The 23,148-nt window shown below is 37.7% G+C and overlaps 1 protein-coding gene across 3 annotated transcripts; it reads left to right on the forward strand.

Moving 5' to 3' along the window:
* LOC131544252 (synaptopodin-2-like) lies at nt 1-22,920 on the forward strand. Of its 3 annotated transcripts, XM_058782330.1 has the most exons (6): nt 1-94; nt 1,307-1,547; nt 11,059-11,210; nt 11,735-12,450; nt 13,869-16,735; nt 20,239-22,920. In XM_058782330.1, the coding sequence occupies exons 2-6, from the start codon at nt 1,440-1,442 to the stop codon at nt 20,806-20,808; spliced, it is 4,413 nt and encodes a 1,470-aa protein (XP_058638313.1). In that variant the 5' UTR covers nt 1-94; nt 1,307-1,439; the 3' UTR covers nt 20,809-22,920. The 3 variants fall into 3 exon arrangements, with proteins under 3 accessions (XP_058638313.1, XP_058638311.1, XP_058638312.1); XM_058782328.1 differs by lacking the exons at nt 1-94; nt 20,239-22,920 and having other exon boundaries at nt 1,332-1,547; nt 13,869-18,730; XM_058782329.1 differs by lacking the exons at nt 1-94; nt 11,059-11,210; nt 20,239-22,920 and having other exon boundaries at nt 1,396-1,547; nt 13,869-18,730.
* Nucleotides 22,921-23,148: the final 228 nt, after the last annotated feature.

The raw sequence follows: 23,148 nt of genomic DNA on the forward strand, positions 1-23,148 counted from the left end.
AATTCCTTGTCTCCCGGTTCCCGGTTCCCGGTTCCCGGTTCCCGGTTCCCGGTTCCCGGTTCCCGGTTCCCGGTTCCCGGTTCCCGTGCTCCCCGTGAGTCGTGACACATAGCTACTAAACTATTTCTTGTTATGGTTTTAAATCAGTATTTAACCTCAGAATGATCAGTGTTGAATGCTTGAAAATGATTAACAGTTGAAAACATTAAAAATTTAGAAAAGTAATCAATTACATTACTTTAAAGTAATTTAAATAGTTACTTTTTACATTTTAGATGGGGTAGCTTGTATTCTGTAACCTATTACATCTCCAAAGTAACCTTCACAACACTGATAATAAGTAGGCTATATTAGTGCTGATCTTTATTACCTCCTAGATATATGAACAGTGGCGTTAGGCATGTTAAATATTCTGGCCTAGCCCTTCTGATTGATTTAATCTGATTTTGCTAATGAACATTTTGATTAACAGTGACACTCCTTTGGCTCTAGTTCTGTGAGACTTCAATAACTGACTTAATTAAAAGTGTAGTGGGGCATGCTGTCCATAGTCGCAATGGAAACAAGCCGTTAACTGACTTATAGTATAAAAACTGTATAGTGTCAAATATGAAATGGTTAGGAAACATTTGTTCTAAAATCATTTTTATTTAAAATGCATTATAGTATATACTATAGGCTTTTCTGCAATATTTAAAAAAAACAATTCATGAAACAACAAATGCTGATATAAATTATTAGTTTGACCAACATATGTCCCATCTTGTCCTGAGAACAGTTCCCCTTTTTGTTTTTGTTTTGCTTTTTGTTTTATTTATTTTTTTTCATTTTATTTTGAGTACAGAGTTCCTCAAACAAATCTCAATTTTAGACAGTTTGTACTATAAAAAAAAAACTACAGTCATTTAATTCATTTATATATTGCTTGTTTGTTCGTCAGTAAGCCTACACTCGGCAGTGCACTTTAACCATATTTAAAAAACAAAAGAACTAATTATGAAATTACATATGAATATCATAGTCTGTAAAAAAAAAAAAAAAGAAACTTATAAAAACTTATAAAAATTATTTTGTGGTGAATTAAACACTACAGAAAAACAAATGTAATTTCTAAATTTAGTTCAGGCATGTTCAAAATAAAAATTAAGTAAATTTAACTTCTTGGTTTTTTTCAGTGTACCTTAATGGGATCCAAAAAGTAGGCTATTCTAAACTCCCTAATAGAAATTTAAATACATTTTAGTTGCATTTGTCCTGAAGGATGCTTGAGGGTTAAACCTGAGTAAAGAACAGTTACTCTCCTCAGGATGGTCTCTGAAGAATGACGCCGAAAAGAGGGCCGGACTCCAGCTGTTCTGGCTTTACACCCACCAAAGGCAGCCTCAGATATCGCAGAAAGAAGCTTGACTTCTCTCAGACTGGAGGACAGCCGCAGGAGGATGGGCACGGGCGAGTTTGCGTGTGTGACGCTGTGCGGCGGAGCACCTTGGGGATTCACACTTCGCCAGAGCGCTCAAGACCCTCAACATCCAATCCAGCTGCTTCAGGTGAGACTACTGATGAAGATTCAACAATAACAGTTTATAGTACCTGGTGACGAGGATGAATATTCATTGCTTTCTGTTCTCTTATTATGGCTCTTTCTCCAATTTGTTTTATTGTTTGAGTTTTATAATGAAACATACTTTCAGAGGACCCTGCTGGTTTTCTGTTCTTTAGTTGGGTTTTTGGCACTTTTTTTAGCTGGCCAGAATGCCAATCAGATAAACACCAGCTTGGATCAGATTCAACCAGGAACTCATCTTAGGCTGGCTCATTTCAGCAAGTTTTCTTGAGTTTGTTTCATGTGGACATCTTGAAAGTTTTGTTCTTAGACAAAAAGGTGGGTTTAATGTTCATTTGAGTTTACACGTGTATGATAATTGTAATCACAAAGCTGGGCCTATGTTGTCAAAACTTGAGATTTTATATAAATGTAGTTCTCTTATAGAGATAAATAACGCAAAGCAAAGACGGTTAACTGTCTTGGCTGGACACTTGGGCAATGTTGTAAACAAACGTTGAGTTGGATTCTTGCATAATGACAACATGTCTTAGTGGCCACCCGCGGAGTTCAGATTGGCCTGTTGTTTTGATAAATGTTCACTGGCAAAGTTGTTTTTCTTTAGCTGAATTTTACAGGCAGATATGTGCTGCGCAGGCTCTGCTTGTCCCAGACTTGAGCAAGGGTCCTTATATGGTCACAGCAAAGCTAACAAAGTTTGTTGGCCAAGTACAAGCAATCTGTCATCACTCCCATAGATATCAAGAATCTAAACTGTTAGTTTCCAGCGGCTGGAATTATTAGTTGATCTTTTAACTGTAGAGGAAACATTGATTTAGGAATAACGTGCAAATTACTAAAACTTCTTAAATCAGCAAGTTTTGCGAGTGTCAGCTTAGAACATGTGCATATTTTGAATGCTTGAAGTTGTATTCATAATGATTTATATGGAATATTGATATGAAAATAATCAGAACCACCCTAAACACAGCCTCTGACCCCATGAGACATATGTTTATACTTAAATGCTTTGTTTATGTAACAGCTTAACACGTTTAAAAGCTCTTCATGGCTATGAAATATGGTATTTACAAAGAGGGTAAAATGTTTAAGCAATATAACGCTAGCAGGAGTGCTGTTGTACTGAATATTAGCATGCCTGCGATTCAGAATTCAGTCGGAGTTTTCCATATCTGTTTTCTATGCTCAGTGGTGAACGGCATCGCTTGCAAAAAGAGATTTTTAAAAACCCACACTGTTTTCACTATGCTCAATTACTCACACAAAACAATTTAGGCCTAATATTTAAGATTATTTATTTTCCAGATTATTTTATAGATTATTTGTAATCCATTCATTTGGATTACACAGTTTTAACAAACACCCAAAAATGAAAACTCTGTCATTTACTCATCCTCATCCTCAAGCTGCTGAACACAAAAGAAGATATTTTGATGAATGTTGGTGGAAGTCAATGGCTACCGTCAACTGTTTGGTTTAGAACAAGTGGAGGCTGAGTAAATAATGACCTAATTTTCATATCTTGTTTCATAGCATGTTCTTAATTTTAAAATGATTAAGTTGAATTGTTTTCACAATTAACAGATTTGTGCTGATTTGAAGAGTTATTTATTTATTGTTGCTGTTTTATTTTATTTATTTTTATTTTTTGCCTTGAACATTAACATTACATACAAATACTATTTTATTAAATATCATTGGAAAGCCACACAGATTAAAGGACCATAACTTGAATGAAATAATAAAAATGAAATGAAAATAATAATAAACTGAATAAAACAATTTTCACTCATAAATTGCTAGTAAACGTCATGATATCATGAAAACATAATTTTTGTTTTATTTACAAATTTTACAAATATTTTACAGTACCTCTTCACATAAAATATGAATAGATTTGTTACACGGGTTGCTTCTACATGTAACTGATGTTACTAATAATATGTAGCATACCAAAAGTAATGCTCAAATATGTATGGCAAGTATGTAGGTACTAGTCAGTAGAACTGACCAACAAATCAACAATACCAGACTAGACGTGAATCTGAACTCACCTAGTGGGCATATTGGATGAAATATGTGTTCCTGGCCAGTGTACAGGTAGTTAAGCAATAATATCATTAGCTGAAAAACTTTTTTTTTTATTATTTATTTGTAGCTCCATAAAGTGTTATTCACAACATATAGTTGTATTTTACAATTTCGTAAAACATTAATAGCCATTAGTAAGGTTTCAGTCCATATAAAGGCTTATAGACTTTAGCTTTGGCAAACTCCTAATTGGCAAACTTTGACTTATTGTAGTGATATTACAGTGCACTCAAGATTAACCCTCATAAAACTATAACCGGCAAAGTAAGCTTCTGTTTTTGGTGTCATTATAATTTTAAAAGTCTACCTTTCACGAGTCCGTGTGCCCATATAATCTTAGCATTAGTGGTAAACGGATTTGGCTTGATGTCCACAATGGAGGACTCAGAGAGACTATTCTACTCGACCCCCTATAGACAGAAGGATAAATTAAATAAGTATGCATAAAGGAGGAGATGGGGAGGTGGAGGGATGCCGAAAGAACTAAAAACGGAAATGGTAAGAGGCTGTTTTTATACTCGGATATTAATTGAAAGATTAGATGGGCGTACTCCTCCCGAAATTACGTTAATAACTTCACTTAAAATACAACACTACTGTAGCCTTGACTCATAAATCTAAGACTCTCATCTGGCTGTTTTTATGTACTGTATATATACAGGTATATATTCATATATGTGTGTGTGTGTGTGTAGCCTATATACAAGAAGCATACATGCTGCTAAATAACTTCTAAACAGATGCAGTCTAAAATTCAGTGGGATGGATAAAGATCTGTTGGTGTTTGTGTACATTTTATTTTCTCCTAATTTGATTAATATGGTGCTTGTTTTAATATATCATGCTCATCTATCACATCACTTCCCCATCATATAGAACGTGAATCACTCCAGCTGTCAGGTTGTCATCGTCACCACAGTGAGTTTCAGAAAAATTGATATTCCATTGTTGACCATCAGGGGACGTACAGTATAACTGCTTCAGAAAATTACAGTAATTTAACTTTTCTTGTGACAGCAGAATTATAAATAAGTATTATTTTCATTAACATTAAAGGAATAGTTTGATCAAAACTACAAATTTTCTGAAAATGTACTCGCCCTCAGGCAATCCAAGATGTAGATAAGTTTGTTTCTCCATCAGAACAGATTTGGAGAAGTTGATCTTTCCATCACTTACTCACCAGTGGATCCTCTCCTGTTGTCCTCTCAAATCATGGTTTGAAGCTAAAAACATCTTAATGATAAAGTTGTTTATACATGCAGCTTTTTGCTTCACAATACATTAACTGATGGACCGGAGTGGTGTGGATTACTTGTGGATTGTGATGTTTTTATCAGCTGTTTGTTGACCATCCTGAGGAGAGTAACTGTTCTTTACTCAGGTTTAACCCTCAAGCATCCTTCGGGACAAATGCAATTAAAATGTATTTAAATTTCTATTAGGGAGTTTAGAGTAGCGTACTTTTTGGACCCATTAATGTACACTGAAAAAAAAAACAAGTAGTTAAATTTACTTTTTATTTTGAACTTGCCTGAACTAAATTATTTATCAGCTGTTTGGACTCTCATTCTGACGGCACCCATTCACAGCAGAGGATCCACTGGTGATTCAACAAGTGATGAAATGCTACATTTCTCCATCTTGGATGGCCTGAGTAAATTTTCAGCAAATTGTAATTTTTAGGTGAACTATTTCTTTAGTAATAACCTAATTAATAGTAATCCAATATTATATATAACTACGTAATATTAATCCTGATAGCAATGTTTTTATTTTTTTTTTCCTTTTAGGGTTCTGAGATCATTTTCTGTTAGGCCTGTATAGTTTCTGACTTGCTGCTTACATGAGACATATGCGAACTCACACTTTTAGCTGAGCAGTCAAATATTTGCTTGTGCTGTCATTAGAGAGATACGTGCTTCCATCTTTGTGGAGTGACCCCGTGCTCCTCTAAGTCATCTGGAAGACATAACTCTTACATGACTCAACTAAGAGAAAATTCAGCAGAGAAACATGCCTAAAAACATGCATGATATGAAGCTGAGAAATACTGTTCTTGATGAATATCTGTTCAGTGTGATGCATAATGGAGGTCATGGTGTTCAGTACTTAAAGAGAGTAATTACTATGGAAATAATATACTTTAAAAGAATTGCATGTTCCAATTAAATCAAATTAAATGATCCAATTTTAATTAAATGTAAATGTATTATGCTTTAAGTGTATATTAAATTCAATTAAATGAACTTTTGAGGGCTTTTACCCACTTAAGTAGGACTTAAGTGCATATTTATATGTAATTTCATTTTAGTTCTATTGTGTTTGGATTGCTGGATGTACTGGCAAGCATTTATGGTAAATTAAAATTACTTTAATCTCATTTCTATGAGAACTTGTATGTTATTTAAATGTATTTGCAGTTTGCAATGATGTTTATACATTTAACATACTTTATCTTTACACGTGCTTTAGTATGTTAGTCAACACATAAAAGTGTACTTCTTTAAAGCACAACAGAATGTTAAGAAAATATACTGTATTTTTTTAAAAATGTACCTAAAATCAAACTTTTCATTCATGTGCACTTTTTAAAATTCAACTTAAGTGTGTCAAGAAACAGTCATAAAATGTATTTCTTGATAGTGCACTTAAGTGGCATTTTATTTAAGTAATATCACATTATCTGCAAATACAGATGTTTTTAAAAAATATATACTTTTAAGATTTTAAATACACTGCAAGTGCACATTCAGTGCTAAAAAGCAAATTGCTTTTTCACTAGGATATTATGCATCCATGTATGTGTGCTATGTTTATATTTCATTCTCATATATAATGTGCAGCATTGCTTTATAATGGTAAAAGTCTTTAGTTTGCTAATGGTCTGCTTTTTTATTCTGTCGTACAGTTAGAGCACACCATGGATCTACAAAGGCCCATTGTGAGTTCATTAAAAGTACAGATTGCTAGTCTCCTTTGAACATGCACGTACAAAAACATTTTCATAATGAACCGTTAGACCGATGGAAGGCATCCAGCAATCTGTAGTAAGGAGTTATGCTTGACCTTAAGTCATTTAGCTATCAACATTACAGCTGGATTCACTCCTGTGTGCTGCGGTAAACTGCTACCCAACTCACCCAGCACAAGTATATGAAAGTCCACCATTTACCGCTAATGTGTATTTAACAATGGGAACCTGACAGTCTTTAGACCACCATGGTTCATTTTACCTGAAATGTCTGTTGGAAACAGTGAAAGATAATTGCTTTAAGCTGTAGGAGGCAGAAGTAGCCGAGAGAACTTTCCAGCGCGCTGCATTTACTCAGTGTGGGAACAAAACTAATTGTGCTTTTGACTTTCTCTTCCAAAATGTTACGTTTAAAATGCACGTTTTCGTGCCAAATCATTTTTGATCGCAATGTCCAAGAAACGAATGCCCTATAACGCAATCAGCCTTGCTTTCAAACAAAAGAAAATCAAAGTGTTGAATAACGCATGCTTATGGTTTCTTTGATGCAGAAGTTTTTCGAAACTTCTTTTTCAAGCTTTACACACTCACCCTTTTCACTTGCATGAACTGACTTATTAAATAACATTTTGGCTCTTTAAGCACATTCTACTCTTTTTAGTACAGTATGTATTGCAACTGTATAAGCACAGTGTTTAACAAAGGATTTCCTCACATTGTAAATCTCCTATATGCTAAAAAAAAGTCAGATGATCTAAAATGTGTTTCATGTCCCTTGTGAAAAAGAAGGGCACTTAATTGTATTCAATGTGCACTTGTAGTGCATTTCATGCCTTCAAAGTATTTAAAAACTGTACTTGCAGATAATACAATATTAATGAAATAAAATGTCACTTAAACAAATACTGTTTCTTAAAAGTGCACTTTGTAATAATGCCAAATATCACTATATCTTGATCTTTACATTTTTGTTAATCCTTAAAGAAGTGCACATATTTTGATGTGTTGACTAACATAATAAAAAGCAAAAGCAATTTTATATTATATGCATTTAGCTGAACTTTAGTCTTTTTTGTTTTTTTTTGTCCCACTCAAAGGGATAATTCACTTTTTTCATACTTTTTTCTGTTGAGCACAGATATTTTGATAAAGATATTTACAGAAGATATTTTGAAAAATGTGTGTAACCAAACAGTTTGCAACTGACTTTCATAATATTTTCATTTTCCTTACTATAAGTAAATAGCTACCAGCAACTTTTTGTTTACCAACATTCTTTAAAATATCTTCCGTGTTTTTTTGTTTGTTTTTTTGAAGAACACTACAAGTGCACATTTAACACATTTATGCAAACTGCACATTTGTACTTTTTACAGTGTATTCTCATAAACAATTAGACATACCATAAACGCTGGAGCTGCATGTCTATTATGTCCTTACATATAAAGTAAAATGTAATACTCAGTGTTTAAATGAAATATGCCTTTTTATCTGCTACATGTAGTGTTGTTATTCATTTATGCACCGTTAAAAGCAGCAGCTGGGATTATGTAAGGCGTTCAAACTTCATCCGAAATTGGAGAAAACATCAAAGAGTGAATATTACAATATTCAAAATAAAATGTCCTGTTTATTGTCACCCCTGAAGCTTAAATCAGATTTACTGTGGTCACAAGTACGAATGCTAGATGGTGTTTCCCCTCCTTTTCTGGATGAGGTTTGTGTTCAAATCTGCCGTTACTTGTGATTATATAGGCTCTGTCCCTCTGAAAAGCCCTTATACGGTGACCAGAGCTCTTCCATCTCCTCTACAGCTTCATAACAATCCCACAGCTCCATGGTTTTATTCAATTAAAGAACCTTCACCTTTAAACTGGGCATCATGCCAGTGGCTTTATAAGGCTTGGCTATTTTTAAGGATTGTTAATGTGCAACATAATAGGTTGAGGAGCCGTATTTAGGCCAGATTGGTAATGAATTTAAATAGGAAATATCAGTGCACGTTTACAATATTTACACCATAATGTGTTGTAAAGCTACAGACGGCCAGCGTTTCATGTGTTCATGAAAAATGTTCTCCTCTGTGGCAGTGCTGTGCTTGTTTGGACATATATTTGTAGGCGTAGAGTTTTATCTAAATATTTAGTAAGAGAAGAGAAGCCACTGGAGACAGAAACTTGCTGCAGATAATTTGTGAGTCTCAAATATTTTGTATCGTAGTTTATTTTTCATCTCAGAATATAGTTGAATGGGTTGTCTTTTATTGACTGCACACTGCCCCCTAGTGGTAATTAACTGCATTGTCCTCTAAAGACTCTTAATGGAGCAGGCCTTGCAAATATCCATTATCCAAATATCCAAGTGTTTTCAAACAGTGCATTTTTTAATGGTAAGGAAATTGACATTGATGTTAAATAGTATAGAGAGCTTACATACGCATGCTGTTGACTGACAGTTCTTGGATCACGGGCATCAACAGATGGCAATATTACAATGGTAGCTTTTGTTAACCTCCTGGGGTCGACAGAGACGCCAGCTGTCTTAGATCCGAGAAATGTCAGTCAACAGCATGCGTATAAGCTATATATGCTATTTAACATCAATGTCAATTTCCTTACCGTTTGAGGTGTAACAGTTTATTTGCATGACAAAATTTGCAAAATATATCCCCTTTCCCAGAATTTTCCATTGTCAAACAGTAGTTTTCTGCAATTCCAGATGAACAAAGAGCTTATGAATAAGCATTATTGTTGGGTAGAATATGATTTCATGCGCTAGAAAAGCAAATTCTCCTAGAGATTTAGGAGAGGGGCTGTGACCAAATTTCTGATCCGAATTGAGCTTACTGTCGCCAGGAATCGATCACAGTAAATGCAGTTAATGCCAAACTAATTCAACTAAATCAAAAATGTACCAAAAAGTAAAACATAACTGTATATTTGTATGTTTCTTTAGAAAAACTATTTGTGAAAATCCATGAAAAACATTACCCCACAGTTTTGAAATGCACAGAGTACACATCATCTGCAACAAAAAATCATCATTGTACTGTATGTAAAGTTTCGGTCAGCCTTTTCGGTTGTCAACACAAATGAAACATGCAAATGTGGTGTTTTCCGTCTGGCTTGAGCGGCTGTGTGTACATGAGCTGTGATACTGAGGAACGAATCTCACAATTCATGATTGAAATTGCTCCAGTTTAAGTTATGACCTCAGAAGGCATGGCATGACATCTGTAGTTTCATGATCTTTGGTGATTTATCTAAGAAGTTTATTTTAGGTGGAGGTATTTATCACTGGCAGGTGGTCATAAATAGATTTGCTCTCATAATGCTGCCATTATACTTGGGAATGGCTTGTAATGAAATTGTCCAAATAAACAAGGTCATCTCAGGACTGAATTACTCTGTTACTTTTTTTTTTCATGAATCCTCCATTAAGACTGAGAAAATATTCACTTTAAAGATTTGATCTGCAGTTCGATATAGATTTCCAGTTCGCTTGCTAGCTTGTATCTTGTATCTTGTGTTACTGCATAAACATTTCAATAATACCATGTGCTAAATCAAACAGAGAGACTCTACAATTACACGGAAATCTTCAACGAACAATCGCTCTGCTTTATGACTTGACCTTACAGCAGAGTTGATTTGTGATGCCCTCAAAGTTACAGATGGCTGATATTAAATCTTATGTTGCAGTGTCTCTGCTTCTCTTTGCGAGACTAATGGCTCATAGACCTGCTTTGGCCAGTAGCACTGTTTAGTTATTTGACATGCAGCTGTTGTGATGTGTAAATTAGAGACACTTGGTCTAAATTAAGATGCACTGTCTGTGAACCAAGGATGGGCTTATAGTTCTTTTTTCATCCATGTGCAGTATTATACATGTTCACACTGTTTTACAAAAAAAAAAAAAGTATTGATTTTTCAGTGTAAATGCTTTTGCCCCTTTCTTTGATCTGTATTTTTTCTGTGAATGTATTAATTTATTTTCAAATGTATTTTCCTCTTTTTAATAATCTGTGTTAAAGGGATAGTTCACCCAAAAATGTAAATTCTGTCATTTATTCACCCTCATGTTGCTCCAAACCTACATGAGTTTGTTTCTTCCTTTGAACATAAAAGAAGATATTTTGAAGAATGTTGGGAAACAAACAGTTGCTGGTAGCCATTGACTTCCACAGTATATAAAAACACTGGAAGTCAATGGCTACCGGCAGCTGTTTGTTTCCCAGCACTCTTCAAAATTTATTTTGTTGAATAGAAAAAATAATGTTTTTAGGTGCATTTTTGGGGTGAACCATCCCTTAAGCTACTTTGATACTTTTACGGAAAGCACTTTTTGTATACATTGCAATGTCTACCCTTACTTTTATATTCAATGAAGTTACCCTTTAATAAATGCATGATTATTATCTATCTTATAGATAGAGGATGGTAGTCCTGCTGCCGTAGCTGGATTGTGTGAGAATGATGAGCTGGTGTCAGTGAATGGAAAGCCTTGCTCTAACCTCAGTCTCTCAGACGTTATTGATCTCATTGAGGCCTCAGCTGACTGTCTACAGCTGCTTGTCAAAAGGTATTTTATTGCTTGGACAAATATTCTTTGATGCACTGTGGTTGCCTCTTTACCTTCGATGCATCACATCGTTGATTTGTGCAATGAGGTTTTTAGGCAAAAATGACATTGCTTTTTCATTTCATATTAGAAGTATCAAAGGTTCTCTTCCTCTTCTGTCACTCATTCTAGACCATATGTGACATACTGCGATGCATGCATTAAACTGTACAGTTATTTGCATTTTTATAGTATAATTCATGAAATGTCTTGTTTATGCCTGTCTTGACCTTTGAAATACTAAACACATACTAAATCACCCACAAACAGAATCTCTTGCCAAGATTCATTTAGATTAATAAGACATTAATATGTGATTCACAGAAAAATAAAATGGTCAAATTTTGATTCTCCCAATGGTAACTGAAAACTAAGGTAGTTTTCTCATTTCCGAGAAATGATTTGCTTGATAATGAAGTCTTGGTGTTAAAATGGACGGATTAACTGCAAATAATGTGATTTTTACCATGATCTCCTCTCTCTAGATGCTGTAGTGAACCTCAAGAGAGCTTTGAAATGGTTAGTACCACTTTTCGGATCCCTTCTCCATCCAGGCCTCATGAGCCACAGGAACTATACGCCTCTGAGTCCCAGGATGAAGCATATTATGGGGAGACAGACAGCGATGGAGAGTGTCCGGCGAGGACTCGATTGGTCCGGACCCAAGTTCAGATACCTGCTTCTAGGAATAAAAGTAGAGGCACCAATGACCAGGGTGGTGGAGACACCAGTTTGGATGTAACCCCAGGATCTGTGGTCGAACTGCAGCTCTCGATCTCCAAGACCACCTTGGAGGAGCCACACTGTACTGCATTAGGCAGTGCTTGTGGAGTTGTGGGAGACATCCATCAAAGACAGACGGATGAGAGCGTCAATTATACAACCACCGCATTTACTCCAGGTAACTCCCTCTACATACCCCGACGAGACCGGCAACCCCTTGGCCAGCGGGGTGTGTTGGTTAGCATACCCCCTGCTTTGTCAGGACAGGTGGAGGTGACAGTGCAGCAGTTATCTGGAAGCAGTTTAGGAAAGGAGGGGGTAGAGGCCAGTGAACGGTTGGATTCTGGTGGGGAAGGAGGGCACATTGAAGAAGCCCCCACCTCCTCATCTGTGTCCTTTGGACTTCCCTCAGAGGAGTGGGACTCCGAATCGGAGAGGGAGGTCAACGAGCCCAACAAGCACCGGGCAAGGCACGCCAGTAAGTAACATCTGATTTTCAGTGTTTCTTCTTATAGTGTGATATAGTATCTGTTTTCAAGAATAGCAATAATTTCTTATTGAACCTAAAAGCTTAGGTTATAGATATAGCATCAGTGAACTGACAGAGTCAGCTGTGGATTGCTTGTACTTCTAATTTCTAAAGTTATAGTTAAAAAAAAAAGTTCAATACAATTCATGTCCAGTTTGTATGGTTCTTTTTAACCCCTGATTATTGTCGCTTATTGCGTTACTGTATTATGATCTGTTTTATGTATACTTTTAATGATTTGTGAGCAAAAGCAAGAATAAGTGTTTAAGTAATACTTTTAATATCAAATGTTTGTGATAGATAGATAGAAACAAAAAAGAACGTAGCCATGATTCACCATAGCAGTAATGGGTGGGGGCTCGCAGGGTGACATGACTGGTAAAGTTAAGAATAAAACATGGGCATGCTAATGATGCTTGCAGAAGTGCCATTTGACAGACATCAGCATGTGTGACTCTGGCCTGTTACCCGATCCTTTAAAATTGGCCATCTTAGCAGCACTGAAAAGGAAGGAGCACTCATCTATGGCTATCTCCACCTTGAGATTGGAAAGACAAGAATCAGAAATGTGGCAAGTCTTTATTCTCTCTAAGTTTTAGCCAAATCTATTTTGAAAGGACTGACACAGGTGCAGTACTTCTATGTATATTGACTGGAATAGGGTAGGGTTTTTACAGCTTTTGGAGCTACACATATGGGCTTGTATTAGCGCTCTGGCACTAGCAAGCCCACACAGTGCCCCGGGGTTATTTTTACTCCCTCTTTTTTCTCTGCTGTGTCTGCTATTGGCTCAACCTCAGTAACGTGCTCTAGGCACATTCACAGCTGTAATTGGCTTATGTTAATGTCTGGATGTTATACATGGATCAGAGATTTAGTTAATTGGTGACGGTGTTGTCAAATCTCTGCTTGGAGAATGACTTATTGGGTCATTGGGAGTAATGTGGGTCAGGAGAACCGTGAATTCCATTTAATGCCTGTTAAACCAGGGATTCATCATTTGATTAGCGGACAAGCCATGACTCTCTTAAAAACTTTGTTGATACACATTGTCATGCATTTTTTAATTTTAATTGACAGAATCAGAATTGCATGCAGTATATTCCGATGCATAACAAACAATTATGCATTTGGCATTTAGTTAAAAATTAGTTAGCTAAAGGGTTCTCAGTTAATACTTGTATTTTCCCAGTTCGAGTCCTCTCGTATGAAATGACTTACTGGCTGCTCACATAACAGTGCTATTTATATGCTTCATACATATTTCAGTGAATTAGGCCACCAGGACCAACCAACAACCCTTCTTTATGACCTCACCCGCCTCACTCTCTACCCGTAACCTAAACTTCTCATTTTCTCATTCTTAGGGCTCCGGCGCAGTGAGAGCCTTTCAGAGAAGCAGGTGAAAGAGGCCAAGTCCAAATGCAAGCGCATTGCTCTCCTGCTGTCGGCTCCTGCCCCCAACCCTAATAACAAGGGGGTGTTGATGTTTAAGAAGCATAGACAAAGGGCCAAGAAGTATACGCTTGTAAGCTACGGTACTGGCGAGGACGAGCCAGATTATAAGGACGACGAAGACGACAAAGAGGAGCACGCTGTTGAGTTCACTGTTCTAGCCACAAGTGAAACAGAAATTGATGAGGATTTCTTTACCAATGCCTCAGGCCAGAAAAGCATTGTAAGCTTTGATTGGGATACTGGATTACTTGAGATAGAGCGCAAGCTTGACAACCAGCAGGGTATGGATGCACTACCTGACACCAAGGGGAAAGGAGCCCTCATGTTTGCCCAGCGCAAACAGCGCATGGATGACATAGTAGCAGAACATGAAGAGATGAGACGTAAGGGGATCCCTGTTGAAGCAATGCAGGAGACTGAGACACATCAAGCATACCAACACATGGAGGAGCAGACTTATATGCATGCACAAGAGACCCAGAATTACATGGATGTTAATCTACACCACGGCTTATCGGCACAAAAGCAGCAACAGCAACAACAATATAATCCGTACCAAGAACAGTACTATCAACAACAGCAGCAGCAGCCGCAGTATCAAGATTACCAGCAGCAGCTACAATACCAGCAACAGCAACATCAGTACCAACAACAGCAAGACTACCAGCAACAAAAAATGTACCAACACATGCAATCATACGATCAGCAACAACACTGCCAACAACAGCAAGTGCAACAGTATTCACATCATATGAATGGCATGTTCGATCAGCAAATGCAAAACGAAATGCAGCCGTTAGTCACAAACAGGAGTGCCAAACCATTTTCAGTTCAGAATAGAGCGGCTGCTCCATTTTGCACTTCATCAAGTGCAGACAATCAAGAACAGCCTGTGTATTCATTGGGACAAGGTGAACAGATTGCTTCCCGTGATGAGCGTATATCTGTGCCTGCTATCAAGACTGGTATCTTGCAAGATACAAGGAGGAGGAGTGCCAATAAGCCTATGTTCACTTTCAAGGAGTCTCCCAAGGTTTCACCTAATCCTGCTCTGTTGAATCTCCTTAACAGGAATGACAAGAAGGCAGGTTTTGAGTCTTGCCCAGAAGAAGATTATTTAAGCTTAGGAGCTGAAGCCTGCAACTTTCTTCAGTCTCCTAAGATGAAACACAAAATTCCACCACCAGTAGCTCCTAAACCTCACATTAACCCTTCTTCTCCCCCATGGTCTATTCAACAAGAAACTACTGACCAACCCATCCCACAGCAAACCGAAAACAGTGTCCCAGCCCCTGCAGAAGCTCCAGTCACAGGGGCTGATGCTGCTTTTGCCCCTGCCCCTGAAATGGGGGCCCCAATGTTGTCTGAAGTAAAGCCTATATCGGCCCCTGAATCCCATGATGTTTCACACTGTCCTGAACAGCTTCCTCCAGATAATGCCTGGAAACAACAAGAATCCCAAATGGAGCCGAACCAGCAACCAGAAACATGGAATGAGAAACAACACCAACCGCAAATTAATTCTGCTCCTGTCGCACCACCTGTTACACAGTCAGATCCATCTGTCAGATCATGGGATCCAGCTCCAACCCAAGGTCATCAGCAGATTCCAGTAAGTACTTGGGGTCCAAATGAGGTCCAATTGCAAGTCCCATCTCAAAACCAGTCTCAAATACAGCCACAGTGGATGACACAGTCGCAAGGTCCTCCAGAAGTACAAGTGCCTTCTAAAACACGATCCCAGTCTTCTTGGGTGACACAGCCTCAAACTTCACCCCCAACCAAACATCAACCACAGCCTCAGCCCCAAATCAATTCTTGGGCACCAAGTCCAAATCAGTCAACCCCACAAGCTCCATGGTCTCAGCCGCATGAGCCGGCACAACCATCTATCAATGTTTGGCAAAAAGATCAAAATCAAGCTCAGGAACATCCAGCATGGACCCAACAACAACAGTTCCAACAATCCCAGTTAATGCCACATTGGGCGTCATCCCCTCAGCAACAGCCACAGCCTTCTTGGACTCAATCTCAGACGCAGTCACAGCCCCAACCACCTTGGGTCTCTCAGGCCAAACAGCAAGAGCCAACACAGCCATCTGCAAATGCATGGACTCAGCCACAGAGCCCAATTCAAGCGCAGCCTCCATGGGCTCAGCAGACTCAACCTCCACCTCAGCCCACAGCACCAGTGCAGCAACCCACGAATCCTTGGACACCAATGCCAACCCAATCCCAACCACAACCACAGTGGGGACAAGAACCCGCTTCTCAACATCCTCAACAAGCAATGAACTCTTGGACACCAGCACAGAATCAAATTCAGCCTCCCTGGGCTCAGCCACTCCCACCAACTCAGCCTCAGGCACATCCTCCATGGGCACCGAAACCTCAACAGCAGGCATCACAGCCACCTGTGAGCCAGTGGGCACCACCACAGTCTCAGTCTCAACCGGCTGTAAATACTTGGGCACCCCAACACCAACAGAGTTCAGTTAGAAGCATTGCCCAAAATGAATCCCAGAAATTGCCTCCCCAACCAATCAAGCCATGGAGTCCAACTCAGAGCTCTCAGTCCACTCCTCCACGACGAATGAACTCATATACCACTGGGACAAAGGCGCCATCTCCTGTTCCAACAAGTAGTACTATGGCCTCTGGTTTTGGGTCAGCATTTGAGATGCCAGCCTTGAGAGGGAAAGGAGCTGAACTGTTCGCCAAGAGGCAATCCAGAATGGAGAAGTACATTGTGGACTCTACCACAGTGCAGAATAAGGCAAGACCATCTTCACCTTGTCCTTCTTTGCCAAATTCCTGGAAATATTCACCCAACTGCCGGGCTCCCCCACCATTGGCATATAATCCAATTCATTCACCGTCATATCCACCAGGTGCTATCAAGCATCCTCCCCCCTCTAGCCTTTCAACAGCAAACAAGAACAAAAACAAAGATAAGCAAAAACCTGCCCCGAAACCTCTTCATGTTCTTGATGTCATGAAGCATCAGCCCTATCAGCTGAATTCCTCCCTTTTTACCTATGGCCCAGCAGCAGAGAAACTTGCTGCAGAAAAGGAGGCAGCTGAAAAGCTTGCTGCTCAAAAAGCCGCTGAAGCCCAGGCTCAGGCTCAAGCTCAAGCTCAGGCCCAGGCCCAAATTCAAGCCCAAGCATTAGGTCCCCCAAATCAAAACCAGCAAATGGCATATAACCAAGGTCCTCCCCCTTATGGTTTTATGCCACAACAGGCCCCGCAACCCTACGGGATGGCTGGTCAGTCACCTATGCAAGATGGCCTTTACCACCAAGCCCCTCCTAATACATATCAGCCTGCTCTAAATTCTTATCAACAACATCCTCAACAGGTCCCATATCAACAAGAATACAACCCCCAACAAGCTTACCAACAGCCTTCTGTAAATCCTTACCAACAAGCACCAAGCCCTCCCTACCAACAGCCCTCCCCACCCACCTATCAGACAGGTCCCAATCCAGTATATCAAGCTGAACCTGCACTGGCCTACCAACCAGCCCCTAATTCTTATGTTGTGCCATCTTACCCAGTAGCAGCAAGGGCTGACTCTGCCTCAGGAGGCAGTATTATTGCTGCCCCAAAGCCCAAATTTTCAGCCAAGAAGAGTGCTGCCCAGGTGTGGAAGCCAAGCACTCCTGAAAAATAGTTATGTTATAGTGATTTTTCTCCAGTGTTTTTACCTTAGGACAGCTAAGCTATGATCCAGATAATTTATGTAGAGCAGAAGCATACTTCCAAACAGAAATATTGTGTAACAACCGACATTTAAGATCTGCCAGAACAGAACAGAAGTGCGCATAGATATTTCAGAATTATATCACATGGTGTTTTTACAGAAGAATGCTCTGCCAAGTACTTTATACAAATATTTTTATAGACATGGCCTACTACAGGTAAGACAAGAATGTACTTAGTCAGCTTAGACTTAATTTTGTTCAAAGGGAATCGTTGTTGATTGAGTTTGAGAAGAGAAACGTGAATGCTTAATAATGAGGGAAATATTTGGACAGGTGAAAAGGTGACAGAGATGCATAATGGTCTGTTACGTGGGCTACTGAGTAAATGATTTGCAATAGAACTTAAGGATATAATCCTTAAAACCAAACCAACACTATATAATCATTACAACACCTCAGTGGACAGACAGAAAGAAATACATGAACAGTCTTATGATGGTTGGAATATGCAAGTAAACAGTATATGAACAACTTCTGGCAGAGCCAACAGTACAAGTACTGTATAACACAGAGACAGAATGTATTAAGGTGACTATTTTTATGTAGTGAAGTTCAATCATCTCCCACCTTCAGAGGGAAAAAAACATTGTTATATTTCTAAATTGTAAGTAATGTTTCAGACTTTCTTCATAACTGAAGAAATGAATGTACTCAGTATGTGAGTTTTTTTCAAGTAGGTCGAATAGTGTCAATATTTTAATGTTTAACAGCTGGTACATAGTTGGAGAGCTCTTAATTTTTACGTTTTATGAAAATAAGTAGATATTGTGTCATTTCTTGTTTATTTTTAAGAGAGAAATTTTTCTTTGCTTCAGTATTTTTCAGCAGTTCTACTAGAGGAGCATCAAATAAAACACATATAGGAAGTCAACGAGTTAATTTTTAGTTTGATTGCTGTCTTCTGTTCTTTTTTGCTGTCTTTTGTTCATTTCTTTGAGTGAAATTTTCTTCATAGTACACTATTTGTAAAATGTACCACAGTCCCATTAAAATTGTTGTCTTCAGTTTTGTTTGTTTGCTTTTGCATGTACTTCACTCACTTCCATCTTTACAATCATGTATTTTTTGCACCTCTCACTATTCTCTGCTTTCATATTCCTTTTGAAAATTATTTTCCTTATCTTTTATTAGTAGATTTCTTGTCAGTTAATAAGGTAAGTAAAATATTGACAGCTTACAGTCAGTATTTACAGTAAATACAGTTACTTATAAGTAAATACAACTATCTGTGATTGAAAAAAAAAAAGGTTTTAAAATTGCTCTGTCTCTCCTAATAAAAAGTAGATTACATTTAACAACAGTTCATTTTAGATTGCATAAATCCATATATTTTTGTAGGTGTATATGAAATTATATTTTCTATTATTATTTACATTTTATTCTGTCCTATACGCATGAGAGTAATTATTGTCCGCATGGAAAAAAAATCAATAATATGTAAGCCTGAAATAAGAATGTCAAAAGGTCCTGAAAAGTATGATGCAACTCAGGCCCAAATTTAGAACAATACTCATACTCCAGCTTGCCTAAGTAAGACATACTTCATAATAGGGGAAAAGTGGAAATGATATGAATGAATGCCCTGCAAGGCCTGCTGCAGGAGCTATATTTAGAGAAATGTGATCTCTGGTCCCATGATTTGAAATGCGGGAGAGGAGAGCGCTTCGCTTTAGGGCACCTGTCACTTTTATATCACTTTAGACTGATTCGTTTATGTTTTTATAAAACATCAGAGACAAAATGAAAAATGTGCAACATCTATGACAGTCATATTTGTCAATATTAAGTCAGACATTTCTGGTATTAAAATTTTAAATAATGAAACTAATATTTAACACTTTACTGGCTTCTTAAAACAATACATTACATTTTTATTGTACAAAATAAATACATTAATCTTTTTTAATGCATATAATACAAATTTTTCCACATGCATTGTTCTTGGTCAACTTGGATTTTTCTACTACTACAAACATACTACAAATTCACTAAAATTGATGTTATTATTAGAGTATTTGGTTACACTTTAATTTAAGGTGTCCTTGTTACAGTGTAATTATACATTTAATTACTGAATAATATTACTATATGGTTAGGTTAGGCTTAGGGTTACTTGCATGTAATTATGCATAATTTATTGTTATTATAATAGTAAGTACATGTAACGTGTAACAAGGACACCTTAAAACAAAGTGTTACCGAGTATTCCATATTTTTAGTTCATAACATCACATTTTATTCAAAATGCTAATTTTACTCATCCTGCAAAATCTGATTTATCAAATGAACTGTAGTAATAAGTGCCCTGCAAGTTCATATCATAACCAGATGGTGGCAGCACAGCTCTTCTTGTTTAGTGCGATTCAATTCCTTTCTTGTGGAAACCTGATGGGAAATTGTCTTTGTGCCCGTGCATGTATATCAGTGACCCTTTCTGTCCCTTGAAAAGCGTTTTGCAACAACAACTTGATTATTGCCACCTGTCTTAAATGAATTTGTTTGCTCATTTCAGGCACTTAGGAGCTCATCCTTGTCACCACCGGTCAGACTTTCAGCAGTGGGTCTCAATCCCAGGTCTGTTTCATCTTCTCCATCACCCAGACCTGCATCCCACACTGTTTCCATTCGGCCACCAGTGGGACAGACCACCTGGATAGACAGGGGTCACAAGGCACCCACCCCCTGGGAAGCTGCCTCACGCCACCCACTGGGGCTCGTGGATGAAGCCTTTACATTTCTGGACATTCAGCAGTCCATTGCCTCCAACCTGCGCTATGCTGCTAAGAGTAAGCTTTTACCCGAGCCTCCGGCCGAGTGGAAGGCAAAGGTCGCATATGAACCTCCGTTAAAAAACCAAAAAGACAGTTTAAGTCAATCACCTTTGATTTTTCTGTCCCCAACCAAGAGCACAGCGTCGGCACCAGCGGGTCCCGTCCCATATGGGTCAGGGTCACCCTTTAGACAACCCCAAAGGTCAATGACAGAGGCTAATCTTGGGCCTTTACTGGCCGATCCGAAGGAAATGGGGCCTCATAGACTGAGACTCTATAAAGCCAAAGATAGCAGTACTTGGAGACATTGAAGGAGAGCCAGAAAGCCATTTATATGCAAGTGAAAGTGAAATCAAATAGGAATTAATATTTCTGGAAAGTGAGTAAAGTAACATTATTATGGCTACTATTGAACAAGAAAGACAGAGAAGTTGATATTGCACAATGAGGGTCCATGAAAGTCAGAAGATGATACGAGAAGTTGAGTTTATGAAGATTATTAGTGTTACAGCTTGCTTTTGAAATTCACACTTACGATAATCACTAATTGTGATCAGTGAATATGCATCCCCTTGTGAAAAAGAAGTACATTTAAGCATATTTTGGTAACACTTGATTTTAACCCTCTGGGGTCCGAGGGTGTTTTTGGGGCCCTGGAGAAGTTTTGACATGCTCTGACATTTGTACTTTTTTTCAGTTGCTTAAAAACATATTAATAGTTAAAGTCTTATTACACTGTATTCAGCACAAACTGGGCTACAATAACATGTGAGCAGCATGTATGGACATGATTGTGTTTTTGAGAAAGCAACGTTTATGCGTGGTTAGTGAAAAAAATATGATTAAGTCACTGATATAAGGCCATTACACGTTACATGTACTTACTATTATAATAACAATAAAGTATGCATAATTACATGCAAGTAACCCTAAGCCAAACCCTAACCATATAGTAAGTACATGTAGTTAATTAATATTATTCAGTACTTAAATGTATAATTACACTGTAACAATGACACCTTAAAATAAAGTGTAACCCATATTTTTAAAAAGAGTACTTATTATGGAAATAATATTCAGTGCAAATGTATATACTTAAGTGCAAACTGAATGCAATGTTTTGGACACCTAACGCATGCTAATTGAAATTAAATGAAAATGTATATTTAGCTGAACTTTAAAATGCTTTTTTGACCCAAGTAAGTATAGGATGATCTTAAAAGTGTACTTAAGTGCGTTAAGAAACACAGTCATGAACATGCACTCTTTCTAAGTAGACTTAAGTGGCCTTTTATTTCACTAATTATATCTGCAAGTTCAGTTTTTTTTTTTTTAATAAATATTAAGATTTGAAGCACACAACAAGTGCACATTTGATACAATTAAGTGCTTCTTTTTCTCAAGGGTCATGCATTCAGTTTTAAAGTATTGCACTAATGAATGAGGCAAAGTGATTGTGCATGATACATGCTAAAGAAATAAAACATTATACATCTTCATAGTACATAATGTAAATGCTAGTGTGAGACACAGTTCAGCTTGTATAATCACAAATTAACAGCACATTTTAAATTACTGCATTAAAGTTCCCCTATTATGGGTTATGAAAGGTTCATATTTTGGTTTTGGGAGTCCCCAACAACAGGTTGACATGCATGCAAGGTCAAAGAAAACACTTTCATTGTCTTATTATATGCACTGATTTTTACCTTACTTGCTCAACGACTCCCAAACGATTCGCTCAACGATTCATTTTTCCAAACCCCTTTCAAATCCATAAGAGGGGCACTTTAAAATAATACTATAATGGGGATGTCTCTATTGTAGTGGTGTAGTGATTCTAAAATTAGAGAGAGAAGAAACTAATTTTGTTTGTGTGCTACAAAGCTATTAAGCAGAAACTGTTGAATCAGTAACAGCCGTACTTGTTACATAAGCTTCACTTTAAAAGATTAAATCATTCTTTGGTGACCCAGCCTGACCCTTCACCACACGCCCTGCTGCACCAGATTCACTTCAACTAATTCAATCTCCGTTTTGCTGTTAATAAATAAATAACTGAACATTCCTTACAAGTGTTGTGCTGTGAATGTTTTTTTGTCTGTGAGGTTTCACAATGCATGCTCTCAATCCACTTAAAAATGATGTTCATTTCTACTCTGCGAGTTGTCCATACTTTTATTTCTTTATTCTACGACTGAATATTTCTTCATGAAGGATACCAGCAAGCTAAACTTTCACACGTTTGATTTATAAAATGTTGATCAATATACAAAAAGATTTGTTGAACTGTCAAGTGCATCAGAGAGGAGTTCAGTATTGTGAACTGTTTGATTTATACATTCTGCAGCTCCACGTTCTGTATGTGGCTGAAATAAAACCATGCTTTGCACTTGTATTAAAGGAACATGTTAAAAAGCTTAGCGCTTGTAGTCGTTTTTTGAATTCTTTGGGGAGTTTTGGAGTAAAAAAGTACACTGCATATTTTGTGAGAGATCAAGCCTGAGGCAGAGTGGTTTTCAGTCCAGCCGTCTGTAACAAGTTGCTGTCTTGTTATGTAATGGCTTGCGAGGCTTGGCTTGACTCCTGAGCTTGTACTTGTCATACAACCGAACTATGTGGCAGCTGACATTGAAGACTGAACCCTGTTC

This window comes from Onychostoma macrolepis, chromosome 07 (assembly GCF_012432095.1).
Source record: "Onychostoma macrolepis isolate SWU-2019 chromosome 07, ASM1243209v1, whole genome shotgun sequence".
NCBI classification, from domain to species: domain Eukaryota; kingdom Metazoa; phylum Chordata; class Actinopteri; order Cypriniformes; family Cyprinidae; genus Onychostoma; species Onychostoma macrolepis.